The 18163-nt window shown below is 43.6% G+C and overlaps 1 protein-coding gene across 1 annotated transcript in view; it reads left to right on the top strand.

Moving 5' to 3' along the window:
- EMP2 (epithelial membrane protein 2) overlaps nt 1-17790 on the top strand; it is a 72496-nt gene extending 54706 nt beyond the window's left edge. The window contains exons 3-5 of the mRNA XM_075899292.1: nt 10032-10122; nt 12760-12906; nt 14597-17790. Of these exons, the coding sequence (XP_075755407.1) occupies nt 10032-10122; nt 12760-12906; nt 14597-14781 (423 nt within the window). The 3' untranslated portion in view covers nt 14782-17790. The remainder of the gene's footprint in view (nt 1-10031; nt 10123-12759; nt 12907-14596) is intronic.
- The last annotated feature ends 373 nt before the right edge of the window (nt 17791-18163 follow it).

Here is an 18163-nt window from a genome sequence, read left to right as displayed (position 1 = left end):
CAGTCTCTCAAAGAAAATGAGGAACCACCTAATCAGCATCGTATACAGAAAGAAAAATCAAGGAAAACAGAAGAAAATCAAGAAGGAGCTCTCAAAACTAGAGACTCCCATAAAAAAACAAACTTCCACATGGCTGGATTTTACAAAAACTATATAAGCCAAGCCACTTACAATGCTCACTCCACCTCCGTACAGAAGAACTAGGTGGTGCATCACAAGCCAATTTCTTCTGCCTTTTAATATCTACATTTTCACATCAAAAGCTATGAACAGGACATATCCAGCCCACTTAATTAGCCTCATTAACACAGGTCCTACAATTCACAGATGCTACACACACACACACACACACACACACACACACACACACACACACATCTTGGTTTCTGTTATTTCCACTCTAACGCATCTGATGAAGTGGACTTTTATTTCCTACATTTTATTTCTCAAATATTAAGTTATAGGTATTCATCTGACTTCTTTTAATCACAATTGGTTCTCTGCATTTGATGTTTATAAGATAGTCAATTTCTACAAAAATGATTTTCTCCTCCTCAGCCCAAATATTAGCAGAAATTTCAAGTTTGCAAAATGATAACTGCTTCTTTGATGGGGTTGCCTGCAACAGGGGAGTGGACTCTTACAACCCTGTCTTAAGAACTCAACTTCTATCAGTTGTCTCCTTTATAAGCACTTTGAAGAACTATTGACTGAGACAGTTAAGAAATATGTTAATGTAAGCGCAATTATCATACACTAGTATCCAAGCAAATGTAACCCAAAATAACCCCCAGCTATATAGAAGCATACATTCTTGGTCTTCTAGTGGGATTTTTTTATTTAAAACTTGAAGCCTACCGGTTTGTAACCATCTTCTCAATTTTTGTCATTGCCTACATTGGTCTTGCAGAATGCTGAATATGACAATGAAAAAAAAACCTGTATAAGAAATCAGTGTTCAAAATACAGGTTGAACCACCCTGGTCTGGCACTCTTGGAACCTGACTGGTCCCACGAGGGAATTTGCTGGAACAGTGGAGGTTTCCTGCCACCAGCCCCTGAGACTGCGGCCTCTCTCCACTGCCAGTTCCATCTCCCCTGGTGAGCCCCTCTGCATCCGGCCGAACTGCTAACTCCCCTACCTCCAAGCCCCCCTATTGCTAGCCCTTGCTAGCTGCAACTCCCGTTGCACTTTGGCCTCCCTGATTACATCCCTGCATATTCGTGCAAATATTTTTATACTCCTTCCTAGTCATAAGAACATAAGAACATAAGAACGGCCGTACTGGGTCAGACCAAAGGTCCATCTAGCCCAGTAGCCTGTCTGCCAACAGTGGCCAGCACCAGGTGCCCCAGAGAGGGTGGACCGAAGACAATGATCAAGCGATTTGTCTCCTGCCATCCCTCTCCAGCCTCTGACAAACAGAGGCCAAGGACACCATTTTATCCCCTGGCTAATAGCCTTTTATGGACCTAACCTCCATGAATTTATCCAGCTTCTCTTTAAACTCTATTATAGTCCTAGCCTTCATAGCCTCCTCTGGCAAGGAGTTCCACAGGTTGACTACACGCTGTGTGAAAAAGAACTTTCTTTTATTAGTTTTAAACCTGATACCCATTAATTTCATTTGGTGTCCTCTAGTTCTTCTATTATGGGAACGAATAAATAACTTTTCTTTATCAGCCCTCTCCACACCACTCATGATTTTATAGACCTCTATCATATCCCCCCTCAGTCTCCTCTTTTCTAAACTGAAAAGTCCCAGTCTCTTTAGCCTCTCCTCATATGGGACCCGTTCCAAACCCCTAATCTGTCCAAGTTTCCACTTCTTGTAAACTTCCTTTTTGTTTAAACTCACCAAAGATTTCTCTTAAGCCAAGCTTGTTGCCTGTCATATTTGCAATTCTTTCTCAACATTGGGATTATTCCTGCACCTTCAATAAGTCTTCTTTAAAATACTGCCAGATCTCCTGGACTCCTTTCCTCTGCACATTAGCCTCTCATGGATGTAAACTTACTAGTTGTTATTTAGCAATTGGCTGAACAAGAAGTTGAACTGAGTGGACTTGTAGGCCCTCAAGTTTAACTTTGTTGGAATGCAGTTAAAATAACAAAAATATGTTTGTAAGTTGCATTTTCATGATAAGGAGATCGCACTACAGTACTTGTATTAGATAAATAGAAAAATAGCATTTCTTTTGTCATTTTCACAGTTCAGACATTTGCCATCAAAAATAATGTGAAGTAAGCACTATACACCTTGCATTCTGTGTTGCAATTCAATATATTTGAAAACATAGAAAAACATCCAAAATATTTAATAAATAATACCAATTGAAATTTAACAGGTTAATTAAAGCTTCAATTAATTGCAATTTTTTATAAGAGTCTCTTATATAGTCATATAATATAGGGCCCCACTAAATGTATAAGGAAAGTCTTCACTTCTGTTCATTAAAAGAATAATTGCATGAAATATTCATCTCTGAAATGCCCTGCGGCAATGTTGGCTGTCAACCTCGGCTGCTATCAGCTTCTGTTTTACAGTTCTGGTGTCTGTAGACTTATGCTATGTGCACTCCCCTATCTTACCCTCAATATACCCACCTTGCTTCACTGTTGCCTTGCAGAGAGGTACCTTGGGAGCCTCTTATGGCAAAGATGGTGTCATGGGATGAACTAGGTCCCAACATCCCGGCTGGAGGCCTTTCCACACCCTGCCCAGTGACAGGAGCTGAAGAGAGATCCACCAAGCAGAACAGAGTGGCAGCCTCTGCTGCAGCCAGTCAGGGTACAGCAAGCTGATATAAAAGAAGCTGCTGGGCCAAGGCCTGCCAGTTCCTTGCTGGAGCTCGACCCAGGCAGACTTAAAGGCTGACTGGGAGAACAGCAGCTCTCCAAGTGGGAGTTGGACTTCAGACGTGGTCAGAACCAAGTCCAGCAGCTGAAGACTAGCTGGTAAGCCAATGGCCACACTTTGCAGAACCCTGGATAGAGAGGATTTGACCATAAGGCTCAGGAGAAAGGGCTGGATGGAGTAGCTTCCCAGGGAAGTGGCCAGGGAATATGACACCCTGGAGCCCCGTACCCACAGAGGCATCTTTCTCCCTGGCCATCACTGAGTCATGTCCCAAGTGACTGAAGGGGACAGAGTCAGTTGGGTCCCACTCTGGGACCATTGGTATGCTTCTACTGTGGGAAGCCTGGACATTTCAGCAGGTTGTGCCCCATCATGGAGTGTGACTTTTTAGATTGTGGGGTTACCAAAACTTGTAGTGGTTTTGTCCTGGGGCCTGACCGGTGGCATAAGGCCTATGTGATGCCAGTCCCGGTGGGGGAGGGGCACACATGATGTTTGGACTGATAGATTCAGGGTACTCCCAAATACTGATCTGGGAGTCAGTACTGGACCTTAGCACTCTCCAATATGATTATCCCCTAAAAGCGACCTGTGCACATGGGGATGTGCACCCCTACCCCACGGTGTGGGTCCAATTGAAGGTGAAGGACTGTGAGGCAAGGGTTCGGGCGGCAAAACGCCTTCCCTGGAAGGTCATAATTGGCAGAGATTGGCGATGGTTTCCCTTGTTGTTCCTTTCACCAGACAGCTCCAGAAGAACGAGCATCTCAGACGTTAGAGGAACTATTTCCTGTAGTGAACTCAGACCTCTGGGAAGGACCTGCTTCCCCTGAGAAGGTGGGAAAATCCCGCCCGAGGCATTAGAAAGAGGGTTGAACATGGCTCCAAAGTCATCGGGCTGGGGAAACTGAGCCAGAAGAGGAATTGTCTCAGCAAAGAGATGATACCCCCTGCGTGGAAAGGGATATGCCCTTCAAACCAGGGCAACTTTTGAAAGAGAGTCCCCTCACTGAGGTAGATTTGGAAGATTTAACTAGCTCATATAATTTTTTCTGAGGACAAAAAGATGACGAAACCCTGAGAGAGGCATATTCCTGGATTGCAGTCATTGATGGGGTCATTCCTCAGGAAGCTCCAGCCTCCCAGCCTCCTGCCCTTTTAGCTCAGAAAAGACCTTCTTTATTGAGCTGACAAGGACCCAAACACGGGGGAGATCAGCTACCAAATCTTGGTGCCTTGGGAGGCCAGGAGACCAGTTCTGCATTTGGCCCATTCAATCCCCTCTGCTGGCTATCTGGGGCGGAAGAAGACCTTAGCCTGCTTATTGGCTGGATTTTTCTGGCCAAGAGGTCTATAAGGAAGCTGTGGATTTCTGTGCGTCATGTCCAGACTGTCAACTAGTAGCACTGAAGGGTTCAGGATGGGCTTCCTGGATACTTTACCCCTTGTAGATACATCCTTCGAAAGAATAGGGGTTGATATTGTGGGTTTGCTAGAGAATAGCACCTGGGGCCACCAGCATATATTGGTCATCGTAGACTACACAACACACTACCCAGAAGCAATCCCCTTGTGCTCAGTAAGGGCACAAATCGTGGCCACTGAGCTGGTACATCCCTTTTCTTGGATGGGCCTTCCTACAGAAGTCCTGATTGACCAGGAGGCACATTTTATATCACAACTGTTAAGAGGTCTGGACACTCCTAAAAGTAAAACCTCTTTGAACCTCAGTTTACCATCCTCATATGGATGACCTGGTTGAGAATTTTAATTGGACCCTAAGGAACATTCTGAAAAAATGTGTGAATACAGACCCTCATACTTGGGACCGACTACTGCCTTTTTTGATGTTTGCAGTGTAGGAGGTACCCCAAGTCTCAACATGCTCTTCTCCCTTTGAGCTGCTATATGGTCGACAATCTAGAGGGATACTGGATCTGCTCAAAGAGACCTAGGAAGAGCAAGCCCCCTCCCCCCCTCCCCCCCCCCGTCCCAGAACGTAATCCAGTACATGGAGGAGATATAGGAGTGGCTAGGCCAGGTAATCAGATTTGCTCAAGAAAATCTAGAGAGAGCCCAACAAACCCAACCTCACCATTATAACAAAAGGGGTCCAAGAAAGCTGGGAGACCAGGTCTTGCTGCTGCTACCCAGCTCCAAGAGTAAACTCTTGGCCAAATGGCAATTCTTGGCCTTATGAAGTTATATCTCAAGTGGGAGAGGTGGACTATGAAATCCGCTGTCCCAGGAAGAAAAAGGGAAAACAGATTTTTCATGTTAATCTATTAAAACCCTGAAGAGTACAGGAGGCCCTGTTCATAGACCCCTCCCCAGGAAGTACCAGAGGATTTAGGCCTGGAAGTGCAATCCCTGGCAGGCCCTCCTAATGTACCCATTGCGGACTGCCTACCTCCACAGTTGCAATGGCAAGCCAGGAACCTGTTGGAACATTTCAACGATCTCTTTTCCTCACTACCGGGTCAAACCCATCTGCTGTCACAGCAGATCTGGACAACTCAAGCTGCTAAACCTCAACACGGGACATATTCCTGAAAAGCTCTGGGGGGCCCTAGAACAGGAGGTTTGGGCCATGTTAGACTCGGGAATTACTGAAGAATCCCAAAGCCCTTGATGCAGTCCAGTGGTCCTTGTACCTATACCCAATGGCACCATCTGTTTCTGTGTCGATTTCAGAGCCACAAATGCAGTCTCCCTGTTTGACACGTACCCCGGGCCACATGCGGAAAGCATGATACATTGCAACTTTAGACTAAACTAAGGGCTATTGGCAAATACCACTTACAGAGGACTCATGAGAAGAAAGCCTTTGCCACCCCACTATGACTCTTCCAGTTTGTAACTATGCCCTTTGGACTCCATGGGGCACCAGCCACTTTCCACCATCTAATGGATCAGACGCTGCAACATTTTGGGCACTTCACAGAAGCCTATTTAGATGACGTGGTCATCTTTAGTGAAAGACTGGAGATCACACTTGACCCACATAGCAACCGTTCTGCAGGCACTGAGAGAAGCTGGGCTCAGGACAAACCCCAAGAAATGCAAATTTGGCATGCAGCAGACCTGGTATTTGGGAAATCTGGTGGAGAATGAGAAGACACACTCCCTACCAAGACAAAATTAAAGCCCTAGATAAAACCCCAGGTCCCACAACAAAAAAGCAGGTAAGGGTAAGTTATTACCATCGGTTCATTCCACATTTTGCAACTCTGGCAGCTCCATTGTCCAATCTAACCAAGGCTTCAGCACCAAATGCTGTCTATTGGACACCAGAATGCCAAAAGGCATTTCAAAGTATAAAAATATTTTAGGACAGCAACCAGTGCTTTGATGATCTGATTTCTCAACCATTCATCTTACACACGGGTGCATCTACTCTAGGTTTGGGGGCCGTGTTGTCTCAGAATTTCCAGAGAGTAGAACACCCCATCTTATATTTAAGCAAGAAGCTACACCCATGAGAAACTAGGTACTCCACCATTGAACGAGAATGTCTAGCTATTTGCTGAGCAGTGGTATCCCTGTGCTACTACCTATTGGGAGCCGTCGGAGAAGTTCAGTTGGGGCATGTCCCTCAAATCAGTAACTGCAGCTGCCCTAGAGAAGAAATCCGCATTCCCATGTTGGGACCCTGGGCAGAGCCCAGCTGTGAAGGCATATGGCTTGGCTGCAGTGCCAAATACCACCGTGTAATCCTGGGGTTTGTGTCCTTCATGTCTTGTAGCCATTTCAAAGGCGCATAGCGTAATGGGGTGGACTAGGCCCCGACATCCCTGCTGGAGGCCTTTCTGTACCCTGCACAGTGACAAGAGCAAAAGAGAGATCCTCCAAGCAGAAGAGAGTGGCAGCCTCTGCTGCAGCCAATCAGAGGGTCTGCTAGTTCCTTGCTGGAGCTTGACCCAGGTAGACCTACGGGCTAACTGGGGGTACGTCTACACTACAGCGCTAGTTCGAACTAACTTAGTTCGAATTGGTTAATTCGAACTAAGCTAATTCGAACTAATGCGTCTAGAACTAAAAACTAGTTCGAATTAGCGTTTTGCTAATTCGAACTAGCAAGTCCACATTGAGTGGACTCTGAACAGGGCTTAAGGATGGCCGGAAGCAGTGCCGGCAGGGCATAAGAGGAGGACTTAGAGCGTGGAGATGCTGTCTCAGGCTAGCCGAGGGCTGCGCTTAAAGGGTCCCGAACCCCACCCCGGACACACAGTTCTAAGGGGTGCCCCGCTTGCAAAGAAGTTCTGGCTTGGAGTGCCCGGAGTGCCCACACTGGGCACATCACACCACTCGGCCATCAGCCCGGCTGCACTTGCCGCAGGCTGCCATCTGGGGAGAGGGGGTAATTGGGGGGCTGCAAGAGAGCTTCCACCCCCAGAAGCCCGCAGAGCCAGCCCAGTCCTCCCCATCGGGGGCTCGTACCCCATTCCTCCCTCACCTCCTTCCACTCACCGTTCATTAACCCCCCTTCTTATTGATGTACAAAATAAAGATAACGTTTCTTCCAACATTGACTCTGTCTTTATTGAAAAAAACTGGGGGAGACTGGGAAAAGGAGGTGGGAGAGGGGAAGAGAAAGGCTGGGAGAAGGGAGGGCAACTAACATGATCAGGGGTTGGGAACAGGTCCCAGATGAAGAAAGGCTACAGAGACTGGGACTGTTCAGCTCAGAAAAGAGGAGACGGAGGGGGGACAGGATAGAGGTCTCTAAAAGCAGGGGTTGGGTGGAGAGGGTACATTGAGAAAAGTTCTTCCTGAGTTCCCATAAAGAAGGACTAGAGGACACCAAAGGAAAGGAATGGGTAGCAGGCTTGAAACTAGTAAGAGAAAGTTGTTCTTTCCAAAGCAAATAGTTAACCTGTGGAACTCCTTGCTGCAGGAGGCTGTGAAGGCTAAAACTAGAACAGAGTTGAAAGGGAAGTGAGATCAAGTCATGGAGGTTGGGTCCATGGAGTGCTATTAGCCAGGGGGTAGGAGTGGTGTCCCTGCCCAAAGTTTGTGGAAGGCTGGAGAGGGATGGCACGAGACAAATGTCTTGTTCACTGTCTTCGGTCCATCCCCTCCAGGGTCCCTAGGGTTGGCCGCTGTCGGCAGACAGGCTACTGGGCTAGATGGACCTTTGGTCTGACCCAGGACGGCCATTGTAAGTTCAGGGCTCAGTGTCGGGGGTCTCAGTGGACCCCCTTGATTTTCATGCACACCTGCTCCTGGGTGGCCAGGCTGGCAGCTCTCCTGCCCTAGCCGGCCACTTTCCTGTGCCTAGTGCGGAGATCATGGACGAGGTCCACGATGTCCGCACTAGCCCAGGAAGGTGCCCGCCTCTTGCGGTCCAGGGCAAGCTCCCGGGAGCCGCCAGCCTGGTCCCGGCAAGAGGGGGTGGGCTGGGGGGCATCGGGTGGGTGGCTCTGTGCCGTGCCAGATGCAGGGTCTGCTAGCTGGGTGCTGGCAGGCTTGCACCTGGCACGGGCACCGTAGCCAGTCCGTGCCCCTTTAAGGGGTCCGGGGCCGGGAGGGGGGCATAGAGTTTCCCTGGTGTTGGCCAGAGTGGCCGCCAGGGAAACCTGGGGAGGGCTAGCCTCCCACTAGTTCGAACTAAAGGGCTACACAGCCCTTAGTTCGAACTAGCTAGTTCGAACTAGGCGTTAGTCCTCGTAAAATGAGGTTTTCCTAGTTCGAACTAAGCGCTCCGCTAGTTCGATTCAAATTCGAACTAGCAGAGCGCTAGTGTAGCACCTATTAAAGTTAGTTCGAACTAACGTCCGTTAGTTCGAACTAACTTTGTAGTGTAGACATACCCTGGGAGAACAGCAGCTCTCTGGATAGGTCTGAGTGGGAGATGGACTTCAGACCTGATCAGAACTAGAACCAGTGGGTGAAGACTAGCTGGTAAGCCAACGGCCACACTTTGCAGAAGCCTGGGCAGGGTGGACTTGACCGCAGGGCCCAAAAGAAAGGGCTGAGGAAGTGGCCCAGGGAACATGACAGCAAATAACCTCTTTGAGACTCAGCAGGTAACTGCTACTTACAGGGTCCCTGGACCAGAACCCAGTGAAGTGGGTGGGCCTGGGTCTTCCCCAACCCACAGCAGTCACAAGACAGAGTAAGAAGAAACTGGTCTCATGCCTCGTACCAGACACTTTCTCTCCGGCAGACAGCTGGGCAGAGAGACTACAAGGCTCTCAAAAGGTGCTCACAAGAAGGGCGGAGCCATTTACAGATGGGTAGAAAGATTTGCTCCCCAATTCTCCAAATGGAGCTCTGTTATTTTGGCAACAGTGGCAATGGAGCATAGATTAATAGTATTGCAATGGTGTTTACTACCCCACTGGATACATATACAGCAATACACTTTTCAGTGCCACTCACCTGCTGATAGGGTTTATAGCCATAGGGAGAAATACAAAATGTTAATATGCATGGAAAAATTCTAGAAAAACAATGTAAACATGTAAATTTTCCCTAATCCTTAGGGGAACACATTTGAAATTCAGAAAATGTGAATTCTAGGAGTTGGAGCTAGGAATCTGATCTCTATTTTTCTTGAGGATAAGAGGACCTCTGACTAACAGAAAATTGGTGCATCTCCTAACATAGTAATGTGCAAGTCCCACACTTAGAAGCAAGTATGTAAGTGGAGTTTTAAATCAGAATAAGCTGCAATTTTAATCAGTCTGAAAAAAATCACCTGAAACATTTGCCTAAGCTGGGAGTGGGCAACATCAGGCTCAGGGACCAGATCCCAGTCCACCAAGCATTTCTCTCCAGCTTACCCAGTGGTTAGCAGAGGTGCATACTTACAGCCGGAAGCTTGTGTTCACTGTTCCTCCCCTTGCTCTGTCCTTCAGTTGAGCCGCTCTCAGGATTCTCCTGCTAGCTGTGCAGAACAGGATGGAGGGGTAAGAGGGAATTGCTGAAGTCAGGGTGTTCTCCTCTCCTGAACCCTATCTCTGCAGAGCAGGGGTGGGGGAGAGGGAGACACCCAGAGGAGCTGCTCTAGTCTGAAGCATGGATGGCAAGTGACTCCAAGGATTGCCTATCTCAAGAAGCAAAATGGTCTTGTGTAATACCATTTTAAGAAGCCATTAAAAATAAGGCCATTTATCTAACTTTCATGGTCTGAATTTTTATACATTTCCTTTATATGTTTTTCAGGCCTGGTGGGTAGGAAAAGACTTTTCCACAGATGTCTGGAAAGTCTGTGTCAACATCACCAACTGTACAGTCATTAATGAAAGCAATTCAGGTGAGTATTATTACTTACTATTATTAAGCAGTCAAACTAGAAGTTATTTTTAAGAAGTAACATGTAAGGCTATAAAATATTGGCAAGACAAAAATGCTTGTGATCATAGACAGATGGACAACACAAATATTTTTCTAACTAAAAGTTAGTTTAATAAGCAGTTATGAGGACTATAGAGGTAGCTTATGGCCTTCATCATGGTATGGCTATGGTAAGCACCTCAAACTATTTAAACAAAACAAAACTAAAGTCCCCAAACCCTTTTCATTTCAGTTTATAGAGCTACTAGAAGATTTATCTGGCATTACTTGGGTCCTTAACTCAAATAAGGTTTTGTTTTTCTTCATTTAAATCATTGCTCTGGGCTGGGGATGGGAATGAGGGGTTCAGTATGCAGCTGATCAGAGGAGAGAGGACAACCCCAACCCTCTCTCAGCACAGCAGCTTGGGGCCAAGTGAGAAGCGCCTCTAATGGCCACTGCAACAGGCACAGCTGGGGGAGGGGTGCATGTCCTATAACTGGGGGCCAAACTCTTTGAAATATGTAGTAAAAATCTGTCCCTTTCTCCATTCCTATTCCGTGCTGGGTTAATGGGGTTATAGCTGTCTCAATCCCCATCTCTGACTCCATGATGCCCCTGTGGTCATTCTACGGTATAACTTTTCCTCCTACCAGACCCCTCCCTTTCCATTTTATGAGAAACAATACAATTCCAGGCATATCCTTTTGTCATGGCACAACAAAATCCTTACCATGTTTTATGTTATGATAAGAGGAACCTGCTTACCAAATTTGGTGGTCCTAGCTCTTACCATGTAGGAGGAAATCTTGATTGAGTCATGGATGGACAGACAGACGCACATTTCTAAAATATATAGCAAGATAATCCCGAAAATAAATCCAGCTATGAGTCAAAACAGAGGACAATATTAACTAACCGAGTGTTTTGCACTGAGTTGAAAACTGGTAGGTTCATGGCCACTTACCTCTTCTGCTATAATCCCCTGCACTGCATTTATGAGCCATCATCCATTGGCTGAGTTTCACTGTGCTGGTAGAAGAGAGCTAGCATCGGAGGGTGTTATTTTGGAGGAAGATACAGTGCCTTTAATACCTAAAGTCTGTTCTATTGAAGGCTTTGTGTATCAAGAGTAAGGGTGTCTACACAGCAATTAGAAGTGTGAATGCAGATGCACATGAGCCAGAGTTAATCTAACTAGCTCAAACAAAATACAGGACTATGTAGCACTTTAAAGACTAACAAGATGGTTTATTAGGTGATGAGCTTTTGTGGGCCAGACCCACTTCCTCAGATTAAATAGTGGAAGAAAATTGTCACAGCCATATATACCAAAGGATACAATTAAAAAAATGAACACATATGAAAAGGACAAATCACATTTCAGAACAGAACTGGGGTGGGGTGGGTGGGGAGGTCTGTGAGATAATGATATTAGAGGTGATAATTGGGGAAGCTATCTTTGTAATGGGTAAGATAATTAGATCCTTTATTCAGACTCAGGTGTAAAGTGTCGATTTTTTAAAATTGTATCCTTTGGTATATATGGTTGTGACAATTTTCTTCCACTATGTGGTCTGAGGAAGTGGGTCTGGCCCACGAAAGCTCATCACCTAATAAACCATCTTGTTAGTCTTTAAAGTGCTACATAGTCCTTTATTTTGTTTCAGCTACACCAGACTAACACATCTACATTTCTATCACTATTCTAACTAGCTCAGATATCAAAGGCAATGAGCTCACTGCTTGAGTACATACCAAGGCTCCCTGCAGGCTTATACTTGGGCAGCTAGTCTACACTACTGCTCATGCTGCTAGAACTTCGCTGATGTTTGCACTTGAGCTAGTGAGATTAAAACTAGCTCAAGAATATTTACCTCTGCTGCACTCACACCTCTATATGCAGCATAGACATACCTCTTCAGGGCTGGCAGACACTGCATTATAGGGCTACAGTATAGAAAGCAGAAGTGATCCATCCATTCATACTGGAGTGTACTACAGTAGCCCTGCTGCTCAGTGTTGCACTGTCCACTTGTCCTTATTTTAAAAAAGGCAACTGGACAGGCATTAGCCCAGGACTTCAGGTGTTCTGTAAATAGCAGCACTGTTGGAATCCATTTTCCTGAACACTGTTGCTAACACTTCCACTGCTATATTCTCAGATTACCTCTATGTAAGAGATCACAGGCATCTGAGAGAAAGGAAGAGGTGGAATTGGGAAGGAATAGCTGAGGAAGCTCCATTTGTGAATTGTGCTTGCAGAGCTGGCATGTAGTGTTTTAAAAGCTGCCTTTAATGGAAGAGCAGTAATATATTCTAAGACCAAAAGGGTCTCAGATCATCAGTCATATATCTTGTATAGACAATAGAACTTCCCCAACATAATTCCTACAGCATATCTTTTAGAAAAGTCAGAGAGGAAGGGTGATGAAGTGGGAAGGTGGCACAGAGGCAGTGGCTTAAATGGAAAGGGGAAACTGCAAGGAGGAGGGGAGCCAGCAAATCCCATTAATAGCGTAGTACAGTTGGGAGAGTGTACGGGTTGGTGCTGGTAGTGGAAGTGTGATTGGGGAAGAAGTTACATTTATAATAAAACCTGCTTTTATTTTCACAGAATATCAGTCTGTGCAGGCTGTTCAAGCCACTATGATCCTGTCTACTATCTTTTGTTGTGTTGCATTTCTGGTTTTCATTCTTCAACTCTTCCGTCTAAAGCAAGGAGAAAGATTTGTATTAACTTCTACTATTCAGCTGCTGTCATGTGAGTAGCTCTTTGGCATGTCTCACTTCAATGAGCCTTACATTAAACGTAGGAAATAGGGCTCAGAATAGAGCAATGGTACAACACAAAGTAGAAGCAGAAAAATGTTGTACATAATTGATAAGTTTGTTCAGATGAAACAAAAGTGCAAGACTAATTCTAAAAACTGACCAGTGAGTTTATTCTCAAGCACAGGCTAAAATTTTAGTAACATTAACCAGATCATTTAAAAAGCAGATGGCATTATTCTTGCTCAGAGGCATATCATGCTAAAATTTTGAAGGAAAACCCAGATAGGTTTCTTAAATGTACTGTGGCAGGGACAGTCTCACTCGGAGTCACAGATCCCTGTTCTGCCCACGATCCCGCAGTTTAGGGACCACGGTACAAGTCTCACTTGCCTTTTCTCTCCATTTGGCAAAAGGGGTATTGAGGGCTGATGTCCCTGGCTGGTCGGGGCTGAGTAAACGGTCCTCCTCAGCCACTGGCTGAGGTTTCAGCCCACCTGAGGGGAAGGGAGCCTCCAAACACTCCCTGTCGCAGCTCCTCACCTCCCCCGTAGCCTTTAGCAGTGATGGTGATGTTCTGCTCAGCTCCTCTGAGCCTCTTTATCAGTTGTTTGTTCCTCTTTCTCCACTCTCCAAACTCCTTCTCCACTCTCCCCTCCCATCAAGCCCTTTAGCCTGCTCTGTCACAGTATTAACTTAGGAACATGGTTCAATATCTTACTTTGACAAAGTACAGGTCTAGAACTGCCCAAATGCCTGGAAACTTCCTAGTTCCCTTCAGACCAACATGGTACCTGACAGAACTGGGCAAAAAAGCTCTCTTTTTTAAATTTTAGAGTAGGTACTTAATTTTGAGAAAAAAATCCCCAGCAAATTGGGAGAGTGGGGAAGAACCCTTAGTTTTGTGACAAACATTTTAGTTAGATTTCTAGCTTGGTACTAGATTTTAAATAATATTTCAAAATAATGTTTTGATTTCATGGACTTTTAAAAAAAGCAATTAGTGAAAATAAACGCTAATTCTGAAAATATTTTGGTGTCATAGAATCTCCCTTTTTGCCAAAAATGTTTTGGTTGAAAAATATCATCTTTAGAATCATAGAATTGGAAGAGACTTCAGGAGATCATTGAGTCTAATCCCCTGCTAAAAGCAAGACCAATCATCCTACATAGGCTTTGTCAAGTTGGGACTTAACCTTTAGGGATGGAAATTCAATTACCTCCCTAGCTAACCCATTCCAGTACTTCGCCATCCTCCTAGTGATATCGTTTTTCCTAATTTCCAACCTAGACCTCCCTCCTGCATCTTGAGACCAATGCTCTTCGTTCTGTCATCTGTCACCACTGAGAACAGCCTTTCTCCATCCTCTTTGGAATCCCCTTTGAGGAAGCTAAAGGCTGCTGTCAAATCCCCTCTCCTTCTTCTCTTCTGTAGACTAAATAAGCCCAAATCTCTCAGCCTTTAATAACATGACTACTTATATCTGGCCTAAGAAAATGATTTGGAAGCCCTGAGGTACTGTAAGTGCAGATGAGTCTGAAACGTAATTGTCTGCAAAGAGCAGCAACTGGAGAGAGGACAAATAGTGTGGCTAAAGAGCTACACCTAGTGTGCCAGTATAGTGGTCTTAAATCTTTTAAAGAGTGATGGACATGGCTTTAATGCTTTCTTTCTCCTCCAGGCCTCTGCGTTATGATTGCAGCCTCCATTTATACAAACAGGCATAAAGATTTGCACGAGAGTCATGGATACCCATCTGAGATTTTAAATGGCCAATATGGATATTCCTTCATCTTAGCTTGGATTGCATTTGTTTTTACTCTGATCAGTGGTGTCATGTACCTAGTTTTAAGGAAACGTAAATAAATGTCAGCAGACAGTTATTTCTGTTACTGCAGTACAGAAGCAGAATTCCAGTAACACTTTTGTATAAAACCATTTGTGTTTTTATAGTAAAGGTATTGTTTCTCTAAAAATGTACTGCATTCTTGGTATGAAAGATTATCGGAAAAAATGCAAACTTACTGGAACACTTTGCCAGCCAAGGTTATATTAGGTTTCCTATGTTTCACAACTTTAACTGGCTATCTAGGCATTAACAAGAGTTTGATCTTACCTTCTAAATGATACACACCATGCGTAATTTAAAAGATACAGTACTTGCTTATTACATGATTAGCAATGAGCTAATTCTTAGGCTACGTCTATACTGCACTCTTCTTGTGCAAAAGCCTATGCAAATGAAGCACAGATTAGCATATTGTTGCACTTAATTTGCATAATTAATTAGGGGCCATTTTTGTGCAAGAGGCTTTTGTGCAAAAAGTAGCTGTGTAGACAGCTCCTTTTTGTGCAAAACCCCCCTCCTGCGCAAGAGCTGTTCTTCCTGAAAAAATGAAGAACGGCTGTTGTACAATAAGGGTTTTTTGTGCAAAAAGGAACCATCTACACACCTCCTTTTTACATAAAAGCCTCTTGCACAAAAACGGCCCCTAATTAATTATGCAAATGAAGTGTGACAATATGCTAATCTGTGCTTCATTTCATAGGCTTTTGCGCAAGAAGGGGTTTTTGTGCAAAAAGGAGCCGTCTACACAGCTCCTTTTTGCACAAAAGCCTCTTGCACAAAAACGGCCACTAATTAATTTTGCAATATGCTAATCTGCACTTCATTTGCATAGGCTTTTTTGCAAGAAGAGTGCAGTATAGACATAGCCCCAATCACGATCTATATGCTTGGGGATAAACATGGGGAAATAGGACACAGTATACTACTTAAAAATCCGTTATGGGAGTTCAAAGATATGTCCACCGTCTATCATACTAGGAATCTACATTCTTGCTATTTGACTCCCAATCCTTCTTGTATGCTGGAATATGCATTTTATTTTCATATTATCTCCAGAGTATCCTCAAGCAGCACAAGTTTCCAGGGAATTCATTGCACATTTTAGGTCTCGGATTAGTTCTGTTTGTACTAGTTGAAGATAACTTACAAACAAACTCTAAATGCTCTTAACTCTGCATTGTGTATAGTTTTACTCAAGTCTTGATTTATCTTAAAATTTGCTTGCCTCTATTTCAGGCATCTTTTTTTTTAAGCCAATATGTGCTCCACTGATAGCACACACACATTTGAATATACAGATTAGCATGAAGTATTTATTGTCCTTGTAATTTGATGCAAAGATGAATGCCATACAAAAGTATTATTCAGGACTGCCCATTAGGAAATACTGGCAAAACATATACATATGGCATTTAACGTCTATTGGAGCTGTTTAAGGAAGCCTACACACACCAGGTTGTGTTTTCCTAAGCCATTTAGCTCTGTTTACTTAAACTTCTTCAAAACAATTTAGGATTTTTTTAATATGGAAATAACTGATATACTAGGCTATTCAATTTAAATGCTCTCTACTGTAAAATGCGTTTTGCTTAATGGTGATTTTAAGGATGGCTGATTATCCTAGATATTGAATATTGTGGTTTATAGTTGTCTAGTGTAGCTTCATTGTTTAAAAGTCACATTTTATAGTTTGGCATAATCATGGCCTTCTCTATGTCTACTATAGTCTGACAAACATGAGGCCTAGAAAAGGAAAGGTTTTGAATAAGCCTGTAACTTATGTAAAAAAAAAAAATCTAAGTCATTTTAAGGAAGCTTAAGTAAACAGAGCTATATAGCTTAGGAAAACATTTGAGTTAGATCAGATGCAAAGATGCATTAGATGCAAAGTTGCATAGCTCTACTGCAGTCAGAGCTAAACTACGATCAGTTAAGTATGTGACCCACATATCTTCAGTGCAATAACAGTTGTTTGATTACATACAATGTAGAAGCATATGCAAGTTGAAGTGAAGTATCTCAAACATGGGAATGGATCTTGCTTTGTTTCCCATAATGGTAGGGTTATGTATTACTTTCAGGGAGCAGGAGAAACCTGCGGACTAGACAAAAGATAAAGGAAGAAGAAAGCTAGAGTTAAAAACAGTCATAATACTATGCTTTCTTGCCCTTGTATCAGGACACTGCTAATTTCTTATCTGCCTTAAAGTGTGTCCTAATTGTGTGCAGTTACCAACCCACATTCCTTTAATTTGTAAGAAGTTTGTCCTCAAATTATATTAAAGAAACAATTAGGTACACACAATAGAATATAAGGAAAGGGTTAAAGTAGATTTCACCTTAAGAATTTGGTATTCTAGTTTACAGTTTATGTAATGAACAGTAAAATGATCTAATGAAATTATAAAGCAAATACTTGGAACAAAACTACATAACAGACTTATAGCTAACAGTCCAATAGTTTTATAAAAGATCATATATTATAGTATAAATACTAATTGTGCTGCTTACTGGCTACTTGACCAATGATGATACTTCAGTTACCTATAGTCAATTACCTTGCCTGGGTCATTTTATAGTGTGACTATTTAAATATGTAAGATATAGCATGCATACATGTGCACAGATGTACACAAAATCATGCTTTCATAATGAAAGCCCTGTCTCCCCCCCCCCCCCCAACCAAATAGCATATGCTGGAAGAGTACATACAGCTATCTATGGATGCTGTCATATTTAGTTAGATCAAGTGTGAATCTTTTGTACACTGAAAGAAAAGTTTGAACTATGTTTTGTGATAGAATATCCTAAAACCATATTTGTCCTTTTTACCTACTCTGCCTTGAAAATACTCCATTTTCTATGTTTTATATACTCTGAAATTGTACATGACAATAAAGCAGAAACTACTGTATTATAACAGCAAGTTTGATACATGGGTAGCACCTACTTACATTGCCTTAAAGTTCTGGATCCATTTAAACCTTGTATTTCTATGCAAATAAGTAAAAATTAATAGCTCTTCACTTCCACTGTGAGATCCTCATTAAGACAATATCAATGAAAATAAGCTAGTGTTCTTTATGGGGGCAGTAGCAAATAAGTATTTCGTCAGAAAAGGTAGCTTTTACATAGTTGTCTCTAGGGCTACGTCTAGACTGCATGTTTCTTTTGGAAGAAGCTTTTCCAGAAGACATCTTACGAAAAAATGTCTTCCACACTGCCAAAGCGAATCAAAAAAGTGATCTGCTTTTTTGAAAGATAGCATCCAGACTGATTGGATGCTCTCTCGCATAAAAGGCCACCCTTCAGGCAGGGCTTTAGGTCCCCAGTTGCTTCTGAGTGCTGGTGCTGGAGCCTAGCATAGACATGCGCTTAAAGGGACCCCTCTGGACAGCC

Source organism: Pelodiscus sinensis, chromosome 16 (assembly GCF_049634645.1).
Source record: "Pelodiscus sinensis isolate JC-2024 chromosome 16, ASM4963464v1, whole genome shotgun sequence".
In the NCBI taxonomy this organism is placed as follows: Eukaryota; Metazoa; Chordata; order Testudines; family Trionychidae; genus Pelodiscus; species Pelodiscus sinensis.
The sequence above is the reverse complement of the archived record's forward strand: the minus strand, read 5'-3'. Positions and strand labels throughout refer to the sequence as shown.